General features: G+C 38.0%; 2 protein-coding genes across 2 annotated transcripts; both read left to right on the top strand.

The window, feature by feature from the left end:
• The first annotated feature begins 1781 nt into the window (after nucleotides 1–1781).
• Nucleotides 1782–3116, top strand: LOC103718556 (pectate lyase 1-like). The gene is made up of 4 exons (XM_008807435.1): nucleotides 1782–2123; nucleotides 2198–2550; nucleotides 2660–2789; nucleotides 2898–3116. Exons 1-4 carry the CDS (start codon nucleotides 1782–1784, stop codon nucleotides 3114–3116), a joined length of 1044 nt encoding a protein of 347 aa, XP_008805657.1.
• Nucleotides 3117–3830: 714 nt separating this feature from the next.
• Nucleotides 3831–17142, top strand: LOC103716466. The gene is made up of 10 exons (XM_008804478.4): nucleotides 3831–4206; nucleotides 6030–6264; nucleotides 6588–6674; nucleotides 6805–6971; nucleotides 8355–8497; nucleotides 8586–8763; nucleotides 8863–9475; nucleotides 10867–10979; nucleotides 12787–13030; nucleotides 16371–17142. Exons 1-10 carry the CDS (start codon nucleotides 4082–4084, stop codon nucleotides 16596–16598), a joined length of 2133 nt encoding a protein of 710 aa, XP_008802700.1. The 5' UTR covers nucleotides 3831–4081; the 3' UTR covers nucleotides 16599–17142.
• The last annotated feature ends 3853 nt before the right edge of the window (nucleotides 17143–20995 follow it).

The following is a 20995-nucleotide window of genomic DNA, read 5'->3' as shown; positions in this document are numbered from 1 at the left end:
TTTTGACCAAATGAGAGTGGGCAGATAGCCATAATACATAGTTGATGAGTGTGTAAGTATATATATAGGTAGATTTAACTAGACTCGTGTGGATCTCTACTCCAACTTGGTCATGAGTCTAGATCGGGGGATGATGATTTCATATTGATGATCGCAACTTCTAGCTATATTAAATTTGCTGAGTGAGGAATTTAGGTCATTACAAAAATACACATGAAAATTTTGATAGTGTTTTTTTTATCTCCTTCTTATAAATACCACTGTTAACAAACATGGATGGAACCACCTCAAAAAAGATAATCTCAAACTCAGGATGCAACCCCTGCACACCCCTGGCGGGTCATAATAGATTATTTGAAATGTGGCATCCTCATCTCCCTCCCAATTCCGGTTACTTAGTATGAGTTCTCCAAAACAGCACTTCCTACCTCTTGGTTAATTTTCCACTTCTTATGGTAGCCAAATCCTTGTCCATGTCCTAATTCCATCTTTTAGTGAAGCTCTAATTAGAAAATTGAATAAAACAAGATTTTGTTTTCATATATATATAGCTACTGTTTTATTGTCCTTCATATATTGGTAAATTGGATTTACTTATATGAATGATAAATTGGATTTCATATATTTATTTTTTACTAATTTTATTATCATGTAAGGTTATGTTAATAGATAGGTCAGATCACCATCTTGCAGACCAGTTAACATTTTGCACCCCTATACGAAAATCTTAGCTCCTCCCTGTTTACGAGCACATTCAAATCCACGTGGCCATGATTTGGGATTGAAATCTAGCAGAAGGAATTTCCATGTATGTTGCTTTGGGAATTGCTTAGAGTCTAGAGAGCTCTAATTCTAAAGTTCTGATGAGTCTGGATGGAAAGCAAAAGGTTTGAAAGGGTATCAAGAGAAGAGGTTTCTTCGAGCGGGGGTTCCTTTCAAAAACTAAATATTGTATGGATTTACGTACTTGCTTTCTTGAGGATTTCTCTTTTGACACCCTTGGATTGAGGGCATAGGCCAATTTTCAATAAACCACATTAAAGTCTGGTGTTTGTTGTGTTATTCTTTTATATTTTTGCTTGAATACCTTTCTGTTATATTTTGTGATGTCGTCTCAAATGCTGATGGGAGTTACTTCCATACGTAAGAATATTTATCATTTAATGATTATATTAATATATAATATAGCTAACGTAATTATAGCTACACCCTTCTTTTTCTCATATCACCCATCAACATAGAGATTTTTTCGGTAATCTCAAAAACCCAATGGGATAAGAAGGATGGCATGGCTTCATTCCATCATACCTATGGAACAAATTGTTTCATGATGAAGGCCCTTGATCGGATGGAGGACGTACGTAACAATTCTGGCCCCCTTATTTTGGACTGTTTGGCCTTGATATCAACTGTCAAAATATAGGATGGAAAAGTTTGCTGGTGCAGCGTACACTTGGAAGTCAGGACTCACAATCTTCCTGAAACCCCACATTTCATGGCCACTGAACTTCCCCAACCAAACTCTTTCTATTCCAAGCAAAAGCTCACCACAGCCTTCCAAGCCCCAACATCTCATACAACAAACACTACTGTCCCTTCCGGAAACAAAGCATTGCATCTAAATCCAAGCTCAACCCACCTTATAAATCTCCAAGACCTTCTACCCCACTTCCCATCCCTCATCTCTCCATATGGTTGACACTTCAACCATGGCCTCTGCTCCTTTAGCTTTATGCCTCCTCTTCCTGACCTTCCTCGCTAGCACCGAAGCCACAAGGAACATGAACGTCATAGATCGATGCTGGCGTCGTCATCCAAACTGGTCAGCCAACAGGCAACGGCTTGCCAAGTGCTCGGCGGGGTTCGCCGGAAAGATGGTGCAGAACAGTGGCCGTGGGTTGATATTCTACACCGTCACCGACCCTAGCGACGACCCTGTAAACCCTCGTCCTGGCACATTACGGTTTGGGGCCACCGTACTCAAAGGTAAAGTATGGGTCACCTTCCAAAGGGACATGACCATCAAGCTCCTGCAGCCGCTCATCGTGAAGAGCTTCACCACCATCGATGGTCGTGGCGTCGACGTCCAAATAGCACAAGGAGCTGGATTCTTAATCAACAAGGTATTGTTTTAAGAAAAAAGAATAGACGTAATGAATCCATGCATGGATAAAGTCTAACGTTAATACGGGATCAGGCAAGCAATGTCATCATCCACGGGCTTCAATTCCACCATATACATGCCCAGCCAGCTGGTTCAGTAAGGGACCCGGAGGGTAACCTGGTGGACTTGGGAGTGGACGGTGATGCAATCCGACTGGTAGCAGCCCAGAAGGTCTGGATCGATCACAACTCACTCTACCGGTGCCAGGATGGGCTCTTGGACGCGACGAGGGGCTCGACGGAGATCACCATCTCCAACAATTGGTTCCGGGACCATGACAAGGTGATGCTTCTGGGCCACGACGACAGCTTCGCCGAGGACAGGAACATGAAGGTGACAGTTGTGTACAATCGGTTTGGTCCAAACTGCAACCAGCGCATGCCAAGGTGATCGATCGCTGTAGTCCTCCATTATACTATATATTGATCATGATACTGCTTGATCCATTTCTTTCTTTATTTGCATGCTAAAATTAATTAATGCTAACTTGTGTAGGGTAAGGCATGGATATGCTCATATAGCAAACAATGTGTACGACGGATGGGGAGAGTACGCCATTGGTGGAAGCATGAATCCTAGCGTCCTTAGCGAAGGGAATCTATTCATAGCTTCAGGCAAGAGGAAGGTGAGCACTGTAACCTTAAAATTAATCTCTCCAAGTTGGATGGTACTTCTTAGGAGCCTCTAAAGCTAGCTGTAATTAATGATGGGGATGAATATGGCAATATTTCAGGCAACAATGAGACTTCCTGGCGAAGGGGTGAATTCATGGAACTGGAAGTCAGTGAACGATGCCTTTGTCAATGGAGCTTTCTTCAAGGCAGTTGGGGTTGTTAAAGGTTTGCCACCGTATCAAAAGCAGCAGAGCTTTCCGGTTGCCAATGTCAGGGACGTTGGGATGTTGACGAAGTATGCAGGCGCCATCCGTTGCTCCATAAGATCTAGGTGCTGATCAGTTGAAGCCCTGAAAGGAAGATGAGTCGTGTACACCCACTGCTATGCGGCCAAGAGCATGTTTAATGATATGTTTACTACCTCTTATCTCTATGAGTGGATTAAAGATTCAAAGTAACTTGTAAGCTAGTTGTAATTGTTTCGGTGATCCAAATGCTATTCTACATCGTATTTGTATCTGTTTCTCCATTGCTGGTTTGTTCTGGTCACTTATGTTGGATGCCAAATTCTTTGCGAGAATAAGACTAATCTAATCCAACTCACAACCCACAAGGCTAGGAACCTAAAATATGCTAAAAAATGTGAACATCTCCTGCAATCCCCATCTCAAACGGTTTGTATTGTATCTTTCATGCGAAAGAAGGATTCATGTTGTTATTTTAGTAACAGCGGCATTCAGTGGTTCGATCCAAAACCAAACAACACAACGGTTGCCAAACATAGTCAAGTCAAAAGTAATAAAATGATACAAAAAAGAAAAAAATTTAGTAGCTTAGACCTTTGCATCATATTTTGCACAAATCTAATCCGAAGTCCGTACTTTTTTCTTTCGAATATGCACAGATCTCAAAGCTCATGTTGTGCAATCCAACCGCGGATTCGCGCAGAAGGAAAGTGAGTCCTTTTTTTTGCGCGAAAGGTACAACCGAGTCCATCTAAAACACGGCGTATGATGCTTCACGCGACACGAGTGACGGTTTAGGGTGCCGTTTCTCTCCTTTTCTTGCGCTTTTGAACGCCCCACACGATCCGCGAAATTGCCGCTCTCGACAGGTCGGTGGCGCGCGCGAAATTCTCCGATGGCTCGCTCGCTCGCTCGAAGAAAATGGTGGCTGGGAATCCGGAAGAAGAGAAGAGAGAGGAAAGAAGAAGGGAAATAAGAGAAGGAAAGAAGAAGGGAAGAGGGAGAGAAGTATCGTTCTTGATCGCTGGATCGAACCATGGAGATGAAAAGGAGGCAATATGGGGTTTCTTGAGGACCTGTTCCTTGGTTGGGGGAAGGACGCGGAGATGGAGGACGAGAGCGTCCCCAATCCCATCCCTCTCCTCTCTTCCGTTGCCAACTCCGTCGTCTATCGCTGCTCCAGGTTCCTTTCCCCATCTTTTCCCTGTTTCTTTCTTTCCTTCCCTTTTCTTTCGAAATGTTTGCTTTTACGAAGGATTCATCAAAATCTGATCTTGATATGTTTTGACGGGAAAACACGCAAAATCCGAGTCCCTTGTAATTGGGATTTAGGGTAATGCAGATTATTTTACGACGAGTATGCTTTTCTCTTCTGGATTTTTTTGTCAAGAATTCTGTCGTGGAGATCTCTGAGCCTCCTCAGAACGAATTTTATTAAAATCTTATTTTTTAGATGTTTTTGATTGGAAAACACCTGAAATCCAAGATCCTTTCGGTTGGACTTGTGATAGCTTGATATATGTTAGGAGGACCTTGCTTTTTCTGACATGGTTTTTTCTGAAGTATTTCATGGGATATCTGAGCGTTTGGTGCAATTTGGTTCGATCATTTTAGGATCTTGATGCCGTTTCAATTGGAAAGCATCTGGAATCCAAGTTTGTTGTGATTAAATTGGGCTTATTGAAGTATTTTAGCACACAATTGTTTTGAAAATGTAATTCATACCTGGTGCAACATGTGTCTCCTATTAATTTTTGATCTACTCTGTAAATGGCTGCTGGTTGTTAACAGTTCCATAATTACCATAGCAATAGCACTGACATGTCGAGTGCTTCACCTTAAAGTGAGAATGGAGGTTGTAATTTAATTTCCTCGTTCTTTTGAAATGTATTGAACTAGAATTCCTATGAAGCAACTGGCTTGCTGTTATCAGGCGGAACCTGTTATTATAATCAAAGTTTCTCTTTTAATCAGAAAGAAGACATTCAGAATTTCTCTTTGTGTGTGGCATCAATCAATTGATAAACCAATCAGCTAAGACTTTCCTATCAAAATGGCTTGGCTACATAAGACCACTTATAATCTGAAAGGCTCTATGGAAGGTTCATGAATATTCAAGAATGTCTTCACAATTGGTTGTGAATTTGAGGTTAACCCTATATGGACTGCTGGTCAAGATCATTTTAGGTAAAATGGATCTAGTTGCATGAGGTGCAAAAAGGTTATAGTTTTTTACTCTTTGCAATCATGGAGAATCCTATGAAAAGTGATGGAATTACATTTGAAAAGAGACATATGCTGATAGTCAAGGTTGAATATGACGGTGATTGTTGTTTGGTTCTTTTGACGGTGAAGAAGAAGAAGAAGAAGGAGATGAAGAAGAAGAAGAAAGTGGTGGTCGTTATAATGGTTGTGGAGGCTTCCATTTCCATTATATATTAGTTAGAGGAATTTAGATTCCCTATAATGGCTGTTATATAATGGAAATAACAGCCATTATTTAACTTATTCGTTTCCTATCTAAATCAAATGATCTTCTGAAATTCAAATCTCTGCACCAACAGGTTAAGATAATGCTTTTAGTAAGTGAATATGATTTAAGCAAATAATGCTATTACTTGTCAATATTGTCCAGTATTCCTTTATAATTACAGATAACAGCCTTTATAACATAAGCTATGTTATTCTCACACATTCCATGTCCAAGGAAATCTGGGCAAGGGCCATTACTTCTGTTATGTGGTAAATATTGGTAACGAAATGGGGTCCCTCACTTGGCATATGGAAACATCAATTTATAAGATCCAGACAGTGGCTGTTGCAGCATTTCTGATGTACTAAAAAATCTGCCTTGGTCAAGGTCGATTATGCTTATAAATTCTGTTTGCTTGTCTTTGTTCTATGATTTGTTTTCTGGATCACCATTTTGTTCTCACCATGTTAGTTTACTCAATTTCATCTCACATGTGAAAATAAAGCGTAATTGATTGGTTTGTATAATTTCAGGATTCTTCTCCTTTCGATGGAACAGTTGCAGCAGCATTTTGAGGCTGATTTTCCTGACCATGTTAAGCAACCTTCAACATATGCTAGAAATCTTGTAGAATACTGTTCTTTCAAAGCTCTCCATGCGGACACTAAGCGTCCAGATCATCTGGCTGATAAGGAGTTTCGCCGTTTAACTTATGATATGATGCTTGCATGGGAAGCCCCTGATAAAGAGAGTGAATCCTTACCCAAAGTAAGACATCTATGCACTGTTACAACTGGACATGCGTAAGAAGCTTGGAATTATCAGATATCATTTTGCTAAAAAAAGACTATCTGTTGATTTTGTGTAATAATCCTTTGGTCATTGTTTACTAGTCTCACTCTATGCTTTTATACTAGCTATTGTTTGATCATCATTTCCTTTCCTTCCTCTTTTCTTCTTCTTCTTCTTCGTTTTCTCTTCTTGCATGGTTCTCGCCCATGGCTTTATTTTTGTGTTCTATAACAGATATTTATGGTGATGGGACCTTTTATATTGTTGAACTTTAATGAGGCAACCGTTGACTGTAACAGGAAACTGCTTTCTGTAACCATCCAAAAGTAGAAGATGATGATAGGGTATCATTATTTTATGAAAGCGTTACAAGAATGGCCAGTCAGGTTGTTTGTTCCTTTACCATTCCCCTTTTTTTTTATTCTTCTCTTGATATTTGTACCGACTTTTTAGCACATATTTTGTTTATCCTGCTTAAATTATAGCATGTAGATGAAGTAATCTTTCTCTCATCAGGTTGATGGCAAGAAGACTGTTGGACTGGAAGCTTTTGCCCGTATAGCTCCTTCCTGCCCTGCTTTAGCTGATCCAATCACTGTTCACAACCTTTTTGATGCACTTACAATGTCAAGTGGCCGACTTCATTTTCTTATATATGACAAGTATCTCAAAAACCTAGACAAGTACGCTATCTGATTTCTTGATTCGTGCACATCTTTATTAAATATGGTTGTTTCCTTTTATGCAACAGGTTCATTGAGAGAGGGATCTTGATCAGATCAATCGAAAATTTTTGGTTCAATTATTATTAGCCTGTTAGGTTTAAGAGACTTTTGATATATAATTTAGCAGCCTCACCTTTTATGTCATTTCATAATTAACCATTAGATATCTGATCGACATGTTCATTTCATGCTCACTGCATCCAATGTAAACCTCTCTCTTAAATAAAGAATCTACATAACACAATGATGGTGCAACACCAATAACAATATAGGATGCTGCATCTGGAGGCATTGCCGTTGCTTGGATATATTTCTGCTGCTTTTACTAATATTTGTTCCCCTCAGAAAATAAATCATATGTTGACACCTCATGGACCTAATGGGCAGACGTAATTTAAGACAATCTTGGAGATAAATTGGTAGCCAGTGAATATCAGCTTGTTGGAAGAAATACAATTTGGAAATGTGTTTCTATAGTGGGAGTTACTTTTTTATATCATGAATCATGAGTTATTTTGTCCACCTTTTTAATTAACATAGTTCGTTGCAGAAAATCATACAAAAGGGAAAATTACGTAATGACCCCCTCAACATTGGCCTCTTACACCACCCCCCCCCCCCCCCCCCCCCCCCGGCCCCTCCAAAAAAAAAAAAACTTCTTTAAAATTAGACCCATGCATTACATTTTGTTGCATTGTGACCCTTCTGTCTATTTCCCTTAAGATGCAGTCAACAGCCACTCTTCAAGGTTGTGTCAAGTACTTGATCTTCCACACGAATGACATTTTCAATAGTTTCTTATTTATGCTGTTTAATATCCTTGCACTGAATAATCCTAAATTTCCAATATCAACTGAATTTCCATTATGTAGAAACCCATATGGATGATATTTTGTTTCTTGACCATTGGCCAAGGATTCAAGTCCCGGCGGGACGTCCCATAGGACACCGAGACGGGGTATCATCCCAAGTGTTGGGATAGGACTATCCTGCCATCGTCCCAGCATCCCAATCGACACGTCTTGGGACACCCCTATCCCAAGTGTTGTGATGGGGCGGGATGGCAATGCGTCCCATTCCATGGGAAAATCGGGACAACCCTGTCCCACAAGATTTAAAACTTTGCCATTGGCATTTTGATTTGATGATATTATCTTGTTCTCTCCATAAACTACGAACAGCAATTGAAAATCAAGGAGTACATTGCTGGGTTATGATTTTTAGAACTTTTCTGTCAACCACTGGCAAAGGCTGTACAAGCACATGCATCATTTGTATGATATATTAGGCTAATTTTCATGGTCAGGCATATGACAGTTATTCTTCATTCTGTTATTATAGGGTGTTGAAATCTGCAAAATGTATGTCAGGACCCCCACATGCTTCTAGCCTTCACCTTGCTGATGGGGAACTTATCTTAGATGTTGATGGTGTCATGCCCACTAAACCTGTTCTGCAACACATTGGAATGTCCACATGGCCTGGTTAAGCATCTCTCTTATGGTAATTTGGCTGTGTACTAGTGATTTATATTCGATTCTAAAAGCCTCAGCAGGATATTCTTTATGGCAGGACGGTTGACGCTTACCACCCATGCTCTTTACTTTGAGTCTTCAGGGGTTGGGTCATATGCCAAAGCTGTTAAATATGACCTGGCCAAGGATTTGAAGCAGATGATCAAGCGTGAATTGACTGGACCGTGGGGTGCTCGTCTCTTTGATAATGCTGTGATGTATAAGTCAAACTCACTGTAAGTGTGTGGCTGAGAAAGTATTGTGCATATCTATTCATGTCTGATATTTCAAAGAGTTTGACACTTCAAGCCCTACCTAACTTTGCTCTTTTACAGAGCAGAGCCCATTTTTTTAGAGTTCCCTCAAATTAAAGGTCATGCACGCAGAGATTACTGGTTTGCAATCATACGGGAAGTCTTGCATGTCCACAAATTCATTAGGAAGTTCAATCTCAAAAAGTTTCAGCATGCAGAAGCTCTTTCGAAGGCCACTTTAGGCATCTTCCACTATCGCACTGTGAAAGAGGCCTTCCATATCATACCCTCACACTTTAAGACAATACTTGCTTTTAACTTGGCTGAAAAACTTCCAAAAGGAGACAAGATCTTGAAAGCTTTATATAAACACTTGGAGCTTTTGGATAGCAGATTTCTGCACCATGATGCTGGTCATGATGTTGTTGAGACTTCATCTGATGAAAAGCCACAGACTGGTTCTTTTCCAGCTTCTTTATGTACACTTACTAGAATGGGCATACTGCTACTGCGTAAAGAAGATAATCTTGAAAAAATATATTTTTCAGTTGGTGATGTGCATGTTGGTGAGACAAGTCCCCTGCAAATGGCTGTAAAAGAATCAGTTTGTTACTCTGGCAGAGTTGAGGCAGCACGTGCAACATTGGATCAAGTTAAAGTTGAAGATATTGATACAAACGTAGCTGTAGTGAAGGTACATTTCTGTCGTTTCCAGTTCCTGTTTTATACTTGGAAAATGGAGCATATATGATTAAACCATTTGGAACCTTATAGATTAGAAAAGAACTTGTAGAAAGAAATCTGGGCGTAGGTAATATCCTTAGTCTCACTTTGTTGTTAAAAAAACAATTCCACAAATGTGAAAAGGGAACAGGTACATTTTCGTGTCTATTATTGTTTCATTTTCGTAACCATTTATACAGATTGCAAGAACATGTTGAAAGATCAAGTTATGAGAAACATTACTATGATTGTTTGACAAAGTTAAAATGCTTTCCATATTGCTTAGATTGTAAATTAACATTGTAATCATCCAAAGTAGCTCTACAGAAGAGAAGTGTTTATTGTTTCGCAAGAAAACAGGATGCTACATACCCAATGAGATGTATGCAGAAATTGTTCTCAACTTCATTTTGACAAAAAAAGATAAATAGCAGCTTACGATTTGTATAACATGTTCAGCTCAAAAGAAAGCCATAAGCATTGTGCAAGATTAGATAATTTGAGGAACAAGAAACTGGAGATATACGTCTAGTAAATGGGACAAGTCGAGCCATCTGCTTTGGGTTAAACCAATAATTTAGTGGTGGTGAGAAAAATTAATTAAATTGAAGCTTATAATGATGAATGACATGTTTAAGCTCACAATAAGGTGATACAAATACTATCTTGTATCTTTCACAAATATTCCAGAGGCACATTTCTGCTTTAGCCATCGTGGTGCTACATCATTAAGTCTGTTTCTGCAACCTTCGGTCTTCCATATAATATATTAAAGATTGCAAACAGCACAATGAGGCCATTTTGGCCATCAAAGAGGAGAAACTCTGTTTTTAGTTTGTCATTAGTGAACAGAATTTATCAATATAGTTTCATGTAATTGCTTAATTGCGTTAATAGGGATAAAGTTACTAGAAAGTTAGGACAGTTGCTAAGGCATGTGTATTTTTTGACGCTGGTTTTAACACCAAATGAAGTTATCATGCTTATGATCCAAACCTTTCCACATGTCTTAGTGACTTTTCCTCTTTTCTAGCTTGTTTCTTTTATTTTTTCTGTGGTAAAATGGTAGATTTTGATTCATGGTAGGCAACATCAAGTTGTCAACTTTCAGATCCCCCATAGGATTCTCCGTGCTTTTTCATGTGTATTAGTAAAAAGAGACAACTTTCTATAAGCGATCAAATAATATGAATTGATTGCATAAGATCACGAAAACACTGCGTATAGAAAGAAAATGCATTTGGTATGCTTTTGCAGTTGATAGTTTACATTGTTGAACATGCTGAGATGATTCTGAAATATGTATAAAGGTTTTTTTCAAGTTTGTAACTTTGTATTAATGCATGGTCTTCTTCGTTGCAGGAATTAACTTTGCCTTTGGTTGAATTGGGGAAACGACTCCTGTTTTTAGCAGAATGGGAAGATCCTCTTAAATCAACGGTGTTTTTGTTTTTGATCCTTTGTGTTGTCTACAGGTGTTCATTTGTTTTTGTTTTTCTCTTTGTTTTTGATCCTGGAGAAGTAAATCTTTTTTTTCTTTTTTTTCAGATATATAAATCCAAGTCGTTGCATCCTTTAGTTTTGTTGTGTTTTGATGTATCTGGAAGATTGCCTTGCACTAATAAAGTAGTTGTAGAAAGAATTTTTGCAGGCCATTTTTAAGCAAATTATAGAAAATTTTGTCTCAGTTTGTGTATTTATTAGCTTTAGTTATTTGATCTGAATAATACTTTCTATATTGAGCTCTCTTGCACTGAGTGATGTATAAACATCCGTGCACATGCAAAATTTTACTTATGGCATGCCTTTCATTTGGGCCTTATTGAATAAGGTGTAAGATCAATATCCTTTTCTTTCCTCCAGGGTAGACTGCATCCAGAAAGACTGAATTCACACAATTTCTTTTAGACAAATCAAATTCTTCCTTTTTTTCTTTTAACCATTACCACGAGGCTACATGTTGTGTTTCATTCGGGAATAAATTAGCGGAAAAGGAAGAAATATGCAAATTGAAATAGTTATGCCACAAGTTATTACTATGTTTGCTTGGCTACAGTTTCTGGAATAACTTTTGGTTGGGGGTGTTCTTGTCCATAAAAATAGGAAGCAAGCATTGATAATGGTTTTATGCCAGGAATAGCTTATGATAGTTTTTCCTTGGAATAGTTGTGCATGGCATAAGCAAGTTTGATTGGCTTAACTATTCCTTGCTTATGCCTGCTTTTAAAATACTTGCCTGGCAGGCGTAAGGCTTATCCAGACCTTATGCCTGCTTTATTCACCAACCAAACACTTCCAAAGTATACTCCTAGAAAGAATGCAGGATTAAAATTTGAATGCAGCTTGTAAGGTAACAAGTCAGTTTTTTCTTTTTTTAGTGCCTATATTTTCAAACTGTTTAGATTTTAAAAGCTAAGAACTTTGTTGATTTTCTGAAATTACAGTTCAGGGGATTGTTATTTAGTATCTTTTATAAGCAGAAAAAATAATTTTCAAGGAGTTGAAATTGTTTAGTGGAGGGTACGAGTTCTAGATTATTTGCATTGACAAGCAATGACTTCTTTCCTAGCAGTACCTTATACTTTTCATTGTAATAGGGCTAACTTCATGGATTGATCTCTCTCTGAGTGTCTAGATGTGTGTGCATGCGCTTTCATGATTTTGTATGTGCATGCACTCATGCTCATGATGCTCTGCTTCATGATCTCTGTTTTACTATCCCTTACATATCCTACCTAGACTGATGGATTTTTTTTAATTTTGAATATAAGAGAAAAATTAAAACATAATGATAAGAGAATGAGTGGAAATTGGAACCACTCAGTAGGACATAGCACATGCCTTTTCCCTCCAATATTTAAGTCCAAGCTTGGCTTTAGTTAAACCAATTGGCGGGATAGGATAAATACACCCACCATACTAAATTACATGCCTTATTATTGAATATGAAAAAAAAAATGAACACCAAGTCCACGTAATGGGCCATCTAATGATTATAGGTATGTTGTTTAGACAGCAGTTCTTCTGGTAACAAATTGACGTTCCCATTTATATTTGCACTTTTATGGAGGGCTCCTGCTCTGTCAGTTACAGATCATGCATCTCAGTAACTCCTTTCTAAGCTTCAAAATAAGTACATTCATTGTCCTCATTTGGTTATTATAGTTTTAGTGATGTTGTGCATTACTGCATATATTTGGTTCATCTGCTCTAATAAGTAAATTTAATTTTGTTTGGTTTTTCTTTTGTTCTATATTGACAAGGTAATGCCATGACTTGTAGGGGTTGGGTCAGGTACATCTTGCCTTGCATTTTCTTATCTCTTGCTACTTTCATGCTCTGTCACAAGCATCGAAACAGAGGGAAACCACTGGAAGCCTTTCAAATCGAACCTCCTCCTAATAGGAATCCTGTTGAGCAGCTTGTGACATTACAAGAAGTTGTTTCTCAGCTTGAAACAAATGTTCAAGCAGCAGTTATTACTCTTCTTAAAATAAGAGGTATCCTGTTTGCAGCTTTTCCACAGGTTTGACACCTTAATCTCCAACCAACCTCTTAATTGCATCTTGCAGAATGAACTAGGATTGATTCATGGAAAGATTGAATTTCCTGATACGGAGATCTAGTGAAATTTTGTAGAATATGTACATTTATATACAGATATGATATGCAATATTCTGAATTTTTGCATTTTTTTTCAAGAATGTCAGCTTTTGTATTTATTAAGTTTGTGAAAGAAGGATTAATTGTATCTTTGACCAGCAATATATTATTGAGTTGTGCATCTGTTGTCATGATAATGTCCCAAATTTTCATGTTTAGTTTTCCTATTATCCTATATATGATCTCTTTGCACAATGGTATGCAATAGATGGAGAAACTTTGCGTACGAACTACGAGTTTTATTTTAAACATTGATGAGCTCTATTGTGGAGCTCATCCATGAACATACTTTGTTTAATACCATGACATACCCATCCATAACCATAAACCATGTGTTGAATCATAGCTGATGAGTAGATAAGCTTCAGACATTTTTGTACAGTGCCACATCATTCAACTACACGGTAACTTGGTTCTTTATGTGTAATGCTCATGATTTTGAGTTTTGTTCCATGCATGATGTTAAGGATGGCAAGATGAGTAGAATTATGAGATGGCACTACCTGAAAGCATGCATCCACAAATATGAATATATGGAAACGCCAAAACAGAAGTATCTTGCTTATAATTTCGTTATGTTAATTTTTTGAGAGCATCACTTAGGAAGAAGAAAATATAATTCTGAAGGTTTTCTCTTTTCATTTTTACTATATTAAATGGGGCCAGTAAACAGTCTATTGCATCAAAAGAAGATAAACCTTATAGTTAATATTTTCTTGTTTTTTTCTCAAATGTCAAGTACCCTTGTCATTTAAGTCAGGTGTCATTGAACAAGCAGAGCGAGTGTATATGTGATACTTGGAATGTTGAAGTGTATTACCTTTCTTCTCTCAAAAAATGTATGCCAACTTTCTAAATTTGTCACTAGGATGAAAAGTTGCATGCGTAGGATGGTAGTTGGATTGGTGATATGTAGGAAAATTTGAATTCAGATGATACTTAGTTATTATTTTGATATGGCCACGATGAGGCTGCAGGATGATGGTTATGAGAGTTGATGATACAATCATTATTGTCAGGGAATAAGTATTCACTTCTTGATGTCATTAAAGTTAGGAAACAGGCCCATGCTCTCTTGCCTGGGCAATTAACCTTCTGGACAATTGAAACTAGAATCCAATGGTTGAAAAAACAGGATGAATGACCATCTAAAGATATGCCTATACCAAATATCTAGAAAAATAGATCTGTAGCTAGATCAGATCGGATTTGTGGGAAGCTAGACGTACACTGAATCCTACCAAACCACTTGCATCCCTAGGCCCAATTGCATGAAATCCAGTAGGCATGTTCCTAATTACAAGGAGAAGATGACAAACATGAGTGATCAATCATCAAATCTTATACATATGTAAAAGAAACTCCTTAAACCCATTGAATTTCTTCAAATTTTCAGGCCTGTTTCAGATTCCTGAATGTCATGTCTGTGGGATATCTCCCATACGAGCTGAAGGTAAGGAGAGGGGGTTACGGGATTGCAAAATTTCTGGAAGGTACTGGATTCCCTTTTGAAGGTGTTTTCTGAAGTCCCTATGGCCTTAGGATTCTTGGATCGTGGCATACCTGACCAGAGATCTATTTTCTCTCTCTGCCTCTACCTTGTCCCACGTGGGAGATTTCCCATGGACAGAACATGTACTCTCCCAAACTGGCTCTCGAAGTCTTTTACATCCGACAATCCACGGACATGTCAAAACATTATTCAGTCATTCAACTGACATAATTGCAAAGAAACTGCTACCCATATCCATTGCAATATTGTCAGTTAAAAATATTAAATTGTTCCCACAACTCATATGGACACAAACAATTGGTGGATTATAAGAAAGTCCCTAAGTCTGATGTGAGATTTCAAAGGTATTCATGTTTTATACTATGCAAAATTTCTCAAGTGCATAAAATGGATACTTACTAGAGGGTGAACCTTGGCGCAATAGTGAGGTTGGTCTAGTTAGGTGTCACAGGTTCAAAACATGAAAACAACCTATTTGTACGAGAGGATAAGGCTGCATACATGTCACCCTCTTTAGACCCTATAGTGGTGGGAGCCCTGTATACTGGGCCAAAGTTAAAGTGGCATATATTTGACCCTTCCTAGAGTGACTTGCAGATGGATTAACATATCAGAAATCAAAAAATTATTGCATTTACTATTGTACCAGATTTTTATGTATTCATTTTTCAGATTTTTCCTCTGTTCTTATTTGTATCAGGAAATATCCTCGATTTTTTCTGGTTGAAATGTAATAGTCAACTTCCGACTAAAATCTGCACTAAAACTGAAAAGGAGCAAACTCTCTTGTTTTCTCCCCTAAGTAAATGGTAGGAAGCTCATCAATGTTTTTGCAAGCTTAAAGCATAAACATTGGTTGTAAGTTCACATATTGTGAACTTGGCAAAGCACTTTGCCAGAAGCAGTATCTTTAATCATAGCAAGTATTCTCCACTCAGAGGACATTTTGCATCGTGAGGGATTTCTTCATTGACCTGTTTCCTTGTTGGGATTATTTGTGAATACTATTATAATAATCATGAGATGTCCTGGTTAGGGTATATTTGGTTGGTTTTGCATTTCTTTTCCTTTATAGGTCTATTACTTATGGTGTCAATCATTCTCAGGTAATAGCAAATCATTTTTTTGTCAGTTTGCTTGATTAGGAGTTTCTTTTTTAGTGTTGATTCCTTATTGTTAATTCTTGTATATGCCTTTGATAGTTATCGTGGTAAGGGCAGATTTAGGCTGCTTTCTGACCTTTTTTTTTGGCTATGATCAGGATCATGTTTCCTTCTGATCTTGGTTTATTACCCGTCTCTTTTAATTAATGTGTCAATGGTGCCACCCACCTTCTCCTAAAGGGGTAAAGGAAAGTCATATAATGTACTGTGTAGACAATATGAGGTAACGTCAATAAGAAAAACGGTTCAGAAATCATGAAGTAGCTATTTTGGTATAGATTCAATAATTCTTCTGTTACCGTTATCTATAGTATTAAGATTTTTTTTTTTTTTTTTTTGGGGGGGGGGGGGGGGGGGGACAATACATCATATGATTATCCTGTCTTTTCTTCTACTCTGACAATGGCACATAACTTCATGTTCACTATGAGTCTTCGAATGCTTGTTAAAATTTTCGGGGCTTCCTTTCCTTGAAGTCCGCCTTTTGTGGTGCATACTTTTTGACATTGGAAACTTACTGCTTTCAGACTACAAACAAAGTTGCAATCACTTTGATCACCACTGCAGTACTGTTCGCCTTCGTGCCTTTTAAACATATTGTCTTGTTGGTGCTTCTTGAGGCGTACACAAGGGAGATGCCATTGAGGAAAAATAGCAGTGAGAAGTTGAAAAGGAGAATGAGGGAGTGGTGGGTCCGCATTCCAGCAGCCCCGGTTCAGGTTGTCAGATCCAATGAGCACAAGAAATTGAAATGATGCAAGTAGCTCGAAGCATCCGCTTCAGTAACTTGCAAATGATTTCTTCCTAATGTAAGCTAGCTTGCTTGTTCTCTTTATGGGCTGCTTTCCCTCCTCTCTTTTTGGTCTTGTATGTGTACTTAGTGGGTCATGGTTGCTCCAAATCAATCAGAGTGGTATTGTTGTAAGAATGCCGGTTGAGACAATGTGCAAAGGTCGGCATCTTTTGTCTCGTCAAAGTCACATTTCACAAGAACATGGACAAAAGGTCTTGTTAAGTTGTGGTATTCAACGTAATGATATTTAGAAGCAGGGTTTGGGTGAATCAAGCAAAGATTACAGAGAGAGCAAAAATGCATCAATGGTTATGCTTGGCTCTTATCATCTTCTCTAATTAGTCTCCCAAGGTCTTTCTCGAGTTGTGAGCCAACCACACTAGCATCAATAAAAAAATGAGGGTTGTGCACATCTTGGTATGTAAATCAAATCATGTTGAGGTTTTAGAATTCAAAGTGTGGAAGAGAAATGAAGCATTAACAACTCATAATGACTATATTGTTCATTTCAATCTTGCAGTTTACTCTTTATCAATCTATTTGACCCCATAGGGATAATTATCATTGTAAATATTTGCAATGTTGTAAAATTGTTTTAACAATTGCTATTTACAAAAGTACATTCAAGGTTTAAGCATTAATTCATTTATATTGATGTATTTATTTTAAATTTATTTTTTTCTTTTTACAGCATTACTGCATTTATATTATTTATACAAGATAATCATAATATTATACTTATGCTACAAATGATATATCTTTCATTTGGACCGAATAATGTCCTTATGAGCAATATTGTAATATGAAAATAAGGCCTTTTTTCTGAAACTATGAGCTTCAGAGTAATCTTCTATATTTTTTTTTTCTGTTGAAAGAAAAGATGAGAATCCAGATAGGACCCATCGGCCTTCATTGAGAGGATGAAGCGGAACCAATGCTAAAAGAGAGATGAAGGGGAAGACTTCCCTCCAGCTGTGTCTTACACATCATGTACGCCACTGACGAAGTGGAGGGGAAACAGGAGTGGTTCAGGGGGTGAAAATATGCTTGAATTCGGTAGCTTTGAGAGCAGCCTCTGAATCCATCTCTAGATCTTCTTGATTGTTTTAACTACTTAAATGTTATGGGGTACATCTTTGTCTCTAAACGTCTAAATACTATTAACGGTGACGTCTGAAGCTACCAAGTATAAGCATGAAGGAACAAGAAATTCTCCTTGCACTGACTCAAGGTAATAACTTATGGAAGGTTAGATGTGCAATGAAAGGTCTGTTTCGATATTCCTATAGAACTGGGCTGAAATTCTATAGGATTCATGGATTGAGCTATCCATTTAGACATGGTTTTGTATCAACCAAACACCATCTAACCTAAATTCTGTGGAAAGCAAAAAAAGGCATCCATGGATTTTTATCTTCCCGTGGCTCAAATGCTAGAATCTAGGCTGGATTTGGATAGATTTTTTGAAAATACAAGTTAGATGGGCCAATAAGCCCGAAATCCTATAGGACTTTTCGCCCAATCATGTAGGAATATCCAAACAGGCCCTTAATATCTTTTCTTCTCCAGGTTTCAGAAAATGGTTTGGCCTGACCTACTATTGCCATTAAGCATTAGGTACAACTACAACTTAATAGCATTTTGTCAGTGGATAGATTACCATCCATTTCTTCTGAGTGAGCTAGAAATTCTCTTCAGCTTAAGCCAAAAAAATTTCTTACAGTTTTGATATAGTAGCTTACCATAATAGAATAATTGCCGGTAAAACTAAGTGGAAATCCTTACCCACTAATGATGAAAGAGGATGGAATAAAAAGAATGACAATGCCAAGAAATGTCTAGATTGGAGCAAAAGATGAGATTGTATCAAAAAATTCATTAGGAGAACATGAGTAGCGCAAGAGCCTTAATTTTTGTGTTCTCTCGTGGGCATTTTGTCGAACATCTAGTGGTCACCAGCCATGGCCACTCATGAAGCTAGAAAAACAATAGATGCCGGTGCAAATAGGGGATGCACTACTCAAGGCACCAGTGAGAAGAACGAATATGAGTGAAGGCTATGAAAAATCAACTGATCCAAGAGGATACAAGACTTGATGTGAACTACTTTAATCACTACTAGTATTCAGAAAGATACCAAACTCGATGTGGACCACTTTGGCCACTACGGATATTCAGAAGGATCACTAAACTCGATATGGAATATTTTGGCCACTACGAGCAGGATTGGACAGGGTTCAGAAGTGAGATCCACCACATCTGAAAATCGAGTCACATGCTAAATTTTCGGAGGCCATGACCTGGTCATACGATGCCCGATTGAGAATCGGGCCATCTAAGAATGTTTGTAATATAAATCAGGGTCCTTTCACCACTATTACGATTTACGAGAGCTCGGGTGGAGGCAACAGAATAATATCCATGCCTATGCTACTCAAAGAATCAAGATAATTGGAGAAAATTTGGGCTCCCATTCTGCACGTTGTGCATTTCCTAGGGTGATGCACTTCACCTAGGAGCCCCCATCCCTGGCTCCTCCAACATAAAATTTGATGGCAGTGTGCGGGATGGACGTGAGTATGGTGGAGCTGGCTATGTGATCATACTTAGGGGTCTTCATTGGTGGCAGTGGGAAGAGTTCACTTCTATGATACAACTATTCTACTGGCTAAGGTGAGAGGTGCTTAGGAGGGCTTGATCTATATTGTTATAGTATTGAGTGCCCCTAGTATTATCTTAGAGGGAGACTTAAGGACTGTCATCGGTTGGCTAACCAGAGCACTATCTGACCCAGCTTTCTCTCGTCATGTACTGGACAATATGATGAAGATTATCTCTATGCTGACATATTTTAAGGTCATTCCCACTTATAGAAAGACAAACAGGATGTGTGATTAGGTACCCTCTAATGTGGCTAACCACTTAGGATGTGTGATTAGGTACCCTCTAATGTGCCTTATTCATCCTAGTTACGAGATATTCTTTGTGCTAATGCTACAAGTTGTATCTACTTTAGGGTCATCTAATTTTGTGCCTCCTAAACAAAAGAAAAGTTTTTTATCAGCAAAAAGCTTGAGGTTATCGCCATTATGGCTTGATCCCAAATAGGTGCAAATTCTTAGGGATACGCTTCTTGTTGGGTCAACAACTTGGTAGTTATCTTGTCTCTCTCTCTCAAAAAAAAAACTTGGTGGTTATTGGTCTTCTTCTTTTTTGACAGAAAATAGAGTAAGCAAGAAACTTGCCCCAAGCTCTATAACTTGGTGGTTATCTATCAACTTAAAAATATTTGCAACTATTAGTATTGTGCCCAAATTCTTTGATAAAGAGGTTACATTGGAGACGGAAACTTTTAGTTGAGAAATATCTTCTTAACCACTATTATATATTGTGAAAAACATGACATTTTTCATGACACTTGGCAGATCAAACAGCCACAATCTGGGGAAATTATATCCTACGCGACATGCACCACATGACTGTGCATGCTGCCAAACACAACCATTCATTTCTATAGCAATGCACTGAGATGAGCTTGTGATGAATAAGGCCTACAGGAACGAGTGGTTGTAATTGGTGGCATGCATAGCCATGTGGTATACATCGTATAGAATATAATTTTTGCACAATTACTTGCCGGTGGAGAACCATTGTAAACTTTCCTAAGAGAAGGAAAAAAAAATGATAGTGTCAGACTACCTAAATTCCTATCTAGCATGCACACGGATGTACTATAATTGTAGAAATTTCATAATGCTCAGGTTACAATATGATCAAACTTTCTAATTGCTTAGATTTGCCAATCTATTATGGATACGGAGACTTCAACACTGGTTTTGATATACATGTCCAGACTTAAATTAATTGTTAGATTTTTAGCCCAATCTTTCATATCAATCCTTCCATCTTACAATATTTATTGGATGCTTTTCGTTCAGTGTGGAACTAAATCTTTATACAACTTTCAACAAGGATCGTCATTGATTGGATTTTGTTGACTAAATCAGACAGCCATATTCACAATAAAATGTGTAGTCAAAGTCTTGAGAATTGTATCCTCCAAGAGCTTTTTGTAGAATAATAATAAGAACATCCAAGGGTAAGACCAAGATCACCTAGACGTTAGGTTCTCTGTATTTGTACGAGAAGGCATACATAGTACCTCCTCCGTGTGCAGGGATGCCAATGCTCCAAGCTATCGCGTTTCTTAAAAAAAAAAGTGATAAGACTGTGTTATCTTTTTGGTTAATTTAACTATATTTCTTTAGTGTACTCCAAAAAAATCTATTTCTTCAGCGGTTGAAACTCTTCCAACCCTTCTCAACCAAGACGATGCACCAATGAGGTGTCAGAGGGCAG

This window comes from Phoenix dactylifera, chromosome 17 (assembly GCF_009389715.1).
Source record: "Phoenix dactylifera cultivar Barhee BC4 chromosome 17, palm_55x_up_171113_PBpolish2nd_filt_p, whole genome shotgun sequence".
NCBI classification, from domain to species: Eukaryota; Viridiplantae; Streptophyta; class Magnoliopsida; order Arecales; family Arecaceae; genus Phoenix; species Phoenix dactylifera.
The sequence above is the reverse complement of the archived record's forward strand: the minus strand, read 5'-3'. Positions and strand labels throughout refer to the sequence as shown.